The 4,545-nt window shown below is 44.5% G+C and overlaps 1 protein-coding gene across 2 annotated transcripts; it reads right to left on the bottom strand.

Annotated features, from left to right (window-relative positions):
- Nucleotides 1-1,962: 1,962 nt before the first annotated feature.
- Nucleotides 1,963-4,256, bottom strand: LOC147454086 (Pyridoxamine 5'-phosphate oxidase family protein). Of its 2 annotated transcripts, XM_086516087.1 has the most exons (5): nt 3,955-4,253; nt 3,474-3,509; nt 3,003-3,204; nt 2,418-2,496; nt 1,963-2,329 (listed from the first exon to the last, which is right to left on the bottom strand). In XM_086516087.1, exons 1-5 carry the CDS (start codon nt 4,113-4,115, stop codon nt 2,196-2,198), a joined length of 612 nt encoding a protein of 203 aa, XP_086372213.1. In that variant the 5' UTR covers nt 4,116-4,253; the 3' UTR covers nt 1,963-2,195. The 2 variants fall into 2 exon arrangements, with proteins under 2 accessions (XP_086372213.1, XP_086372214.1); XM_086516088.1 differs by lacking the exon at nt 3,474-3,509 and having other exon boundaries at nt 3,955-4,256.
- Between the last annotated feature and the right edge of the window lie 289 nt (nt 4,257-4,545).

Raw genomic sequence — 4,545 nt, 5'->3', positions numbered from 1 at the left:
CTGCGGAGTTTGTAGCAGATATCCTCATCCACAAAACCCTCTCTTTACAATTGCAGATTACTCACTCTAGCTCCCTGGTCCGACTTCCTTTCCACGAGCTGAGAGGGGGTGTTAGAGTTCATGCATCTCTTCGGATTCGTCCATTCGGTCCCAGGGATAGATACTAGGGAGTGAGGGCTGTTTTGTGGCTGTGTCAAACCAATGTGAGGTAGGTTTCACATGTCGGGTTATGTCTAGCCATGTTTAGCCTTCGGTTTTAGGCTCAGTTCCACGCCCTTGTAGGCTCTTGGTGCCCTATGTATTTTTCCCCAATGTCCCATGAGCATATGATGCCCTTCCCTATTTTTCCCACATTCTCTCTCCTATTGCTATGTCGTGGAGGGTCATGTCTGGGTCGGACGGGGCTGAGGCAGCCCCTACATAGGCAGGGGAGGAGGGGAGCCTATGTGTGTGCAGTTCAGCCCCAGTTAGGGGCGCCCTCTCATGGGCACCCTAGGGGGCAGCATGAGTTTACCAACAGGCTGTCCTAGCGTTTTTACCACTAGCAAATCTAGCGTTTTTCCTCAGCAACCCCAGCGCTTGTGAGGTTTTTGAGATGACTCGACCTCGGTGCTCTCATGCTGGGTTCCTCAGCTACAGAGTCAGGATGGCTCATTAGCTCACGAGCCCCAAGAGATCACAAAGATTGCCAGTCCTTTATAGGCTATATCAAGCTCTTGTCTACAAAATAGCCTAAAATGAGCATGGATAATTGAAGAGTAGAGGTCTGGGCTCATGTGCAACAATGAGTTACTAACAACATGCATGTTAGACTAGAGAGGCCTCTGTTCGAGTCTTGAGTTGCTTGAGTGCTTTGTCACTCTTGAGTTGCACTGGAGAGGATTGCCTAACCCCTTGTTTCTTCTTGAGGTATCGGGAGGTGTTTGGGCCTAGCAGGTTCATCATGTTGTGATGCACAGGGGTGCGGATGCCTCAGTCTATCATAGAGTGTGTCCCCACGGAGGGTTGCTCTTTAGATGACATCCAATAGTGGAGGCCTATCCCGATCCTAAACTCAGCCTACAAAATTTGGAGCATAGGACCCTTGACAACGTTCACTTTCTGGGAGGTCGCAGTAACTACAGTACAACACTACCACAAGTAGCTAGGCAGACTTCTGGACTCGGCTTTGGGCTAGCCACCAAGCTCGTCGGCTTATTGCCTTTCAATAGCTTTCACAAATAAAGGAACTGCAATGGGGGCCTGGCTTGCACACGGTGGTGCCCCTTGGTTTGCCCTGGTTGCAGGCATCCTTTGAAGAGCTTTTAGTCAGCTGTGGCGACCAGACCTTTTCTTTACACCCTTTTTTTAAGGGTGGGCCAAGGTATCTAGTGGTATTACTGGCTGCCCTCGTGGCTCTTCCCTCGTAATAGACCTTCTGTGCATGTACCCCCCCAAGAGTCTAGATTTGAGGTGGACTGAAGGAAAGAATGATCTCTTTTGTTCTGACGAGAAAAAAATACAGGTTATTAAGACAAAGCAGCCGACTTTATAGGAACCAATGTAGCAGGTAGGTCGACTGTGTGTAAAATTGAGTGTGGGTAAGTCTGTCATTCTTCTGCGACCTCTGGTGGAACCCACTCTTCCCCACACTTCACTTCATCTATTCTTCTTTCTTACCTATAAAAGATAGTTAAATTACTGACAGCATGCGTTCTGAAATTGACTATGCTCGAGCGGACTCTGCTGCCAACAATAAACGAAATCTGCAGAGAATTTCACCCGCCGTTTACAAATCTATAGACACAAATACAGAACATTGAATTATTGAAGCTTATTTGTAAAATGCACAATTTCTACGAAGGAATTTCACAACAACATTATCAAAAGCAAAGGATTTTGTGTGCAGGCATATGGCAACCATTTTAAAATGCAAAAGATTTACAAGCTTCCGATTGCATGATCTGTTACAATGACAGGATGCAAGAAATATGTAATGTGATTATGATCCCTCTAGCAACTAGGGCTCGTCGGCTAGATTAAGGGGGGCTGTCCATATACAGGGCTAGCAAAACAAATACCTAATGCAAGGGTAAATCCACCTTTCTACCTTAAGGACAATATGTATTTACTGTTTTATGTAAATGCGTATTGCCACTAAGAGCCATACCTACCCTATATTCTGCATCTATAATTACAAGAGGCTCTCTTCTAGTCTACAAAGAGCTATGCTCTGTGGTGTTCAGGTACTCGTCCACTGATAATGCCTTCGCTCCTCCATACCAGTCGATAAGAAAAATGTCCTGTATCTTCAATGCGTAGAACTTGAAATTATGGTCCTTGGGCCAACCTGCAGCATTTGGATGAGCTATCAGTTGGGTTCGAACACCAGGACGAGAGAAGATCAGCATGTCTTAAAAAGTCAATGTATCTTAAACCTTTCATTTCAGGGTGCTTTGAAAAGAGAGCAAAGGCAGCAAATTCTGATTCGTCCGTGTCCGCATTCAGTTCAGATATCTGCACATGCTTAAATAGTTAACTTAAAATTGAGAGAAGATTTTGGTTCCACTCCAATAGAAGGCGAGTTTGTTTAATAATTGACAAAATTCATACATATCTACACATGTACACACAGTACCTATGCATGATTGATGTGTGGGTGTGTGTGGTTCATCTCATACAAGTATATACTAAGAAAAGCCCAAATTCTCCTTTAAATGAAAGTGCAATTCATCATCAAAAAGCCTCTATATCCATCCACTCCATCATGTAAACCTATGACTAAATAGTACAACATCCCCACCGACATCATGAATTCACAATATTGGGTGTAGAAAACTCCATAACTATACATGCTCCTGCATCCACACCCCCCCCCCCCCCCCCCCCCCCCCCCCCCCTCCAAAAAAAAAAAAAAAACCCGCTTGCAAGTGCACGTGCGCGCGCACACACACACACACACAAGATCATAGTTTAAGCCAAGCCATTAAAGGATTTCTGCAAGCACACAGATTAGAACCCACCTGCCCAGAGAGAGTGATCTTCGCACAAGTAGGATTTTCCACATCTTTGTCACCGCATGTACCAAGTGGAGACTCACTGACAGTCAATGATGCATAAGGGATAATGGCAAGATCCTTAGGAGTGGGGTCAAGGGTTGACATGTAGAAGTATGGTACACCAGTGGAATTTCCATCAGGCCCATCACTATATGAGACTACATTCCTGTCATGCAAAAGGGGGGTTTAGTAGCAATGCTGTTGATGCACATGGTTTCGATAAGCATGCTCTACAGTCGTGCAATCACATGAAGGTTTGGAATGACCCTTGAGGGTAAGGCTCTGATTGCTTCATAAACTACACAAACTTCAACCCATAAACAATGCAAATCAGCACACACTTTCTACTATGTATGTGAGCTTGGCAGCTTACACAAGCTCCATGAAAAAAGACAAGAACTTCTTTTATGTGAGAGGGAGTAGTAAACTTCATACCCGAATGGTATCCCATTTAGATGAACCGATACCGTGCTGTAGATGCAACAAGCATGAGGAAAAATCAAAATTAGATGCTAAGCTGCGATGCAATCAACCACTTAAACACAACCCATTAAATTTAATTAGACACAAAAGCAGGTAATTAAACACAACCCATTAAATTTAATTAGACACAAAAGCAGGTAATTAAACACAACCCATAAAATTTAATTAGCCAAAAAATCAGGTAATGCTTGCAAAAGCCTAACCATACACCTCTAGAACTTATACATGATTGGCAGACTTCACAGACATCAACTCAAAACCCTTCAGAGTTGTCTTTAAGACTAGAATGAAAAATGCTTGCATGACACTCTCTCTCTCTCTCTCTCTCTCTCTCTCTCTCTCTCTCTCTCTCTCTCTCTCTCTCACACACACACACACACACACACACACACACACACACACACACACAAGGATGAGGACCAAAGGTTCCAACCTGACAACACCCCACGAGTTGGATGCGACAAGCCATCGCGCCATGGAGCCAGCATGACCCGGATCTGGGCGATGGGTATGCGGCATCTTCATTGCGCTGCTGAGACCTCCGCAGACAATGGACACGAATGCCAAGAACGCGATCTCTCTCTGCATGATCATGATCACATCGATGGATGATGATGGTAGTAGAAAATCTGTCTGCGCTTCTTAAGTCAGCCTTCTTAGCGGAACTACATCAAAACCGGGCGTCTGAGAATGGAATGATGGGCTCACCAAAAAGAAACCCGCGAAGTGGTGGAATTGGAAGGGAAGGGTTATGAAAGTGGATGAGTGATCTGATTAGTAGACGTAAATACTTGCAAATGTCTTTGGTGTGATAGTCTGTGTCATCCAAGTTTGATTGATTGGTGACCCGTAGATGGTGGTTGGGTGCGTGATCAGTTGTAGGGTGATATAATGTTTTCTCGTTTCATGTAGTTATAATTTTCTGTACTGGCATCAATGTTGAAATCTCCTAGAATGAGGATAGGGATGTTGGGATCTTGTTGTTTTAGGATGGAGTTCAGTTCATCGTAGAACGGTGGTCTAT

The sequence above is a fragment of the Adiantum capillus-veneris genome, chromosome 7 (genome assembly GCF_014529385.1).
Source record: "Adiantum capillus-veneris isolate H3 chromosome 7, ASM1452938v2, whole genome shotgun sequence".
Classification (NCBI taxonomy): domain Eukaryota; kingdom Viridiplantae; phylum Streptophyta; class Polypodiopsida; order Polypodiales; family Pteridaceae; genus Adiantum; species Adiantum capillus-veneris.
Note: the sequence above shows the minus strand (reverse complement) of the source record. Positions and strands in the feature narration are given on the sequence as shown.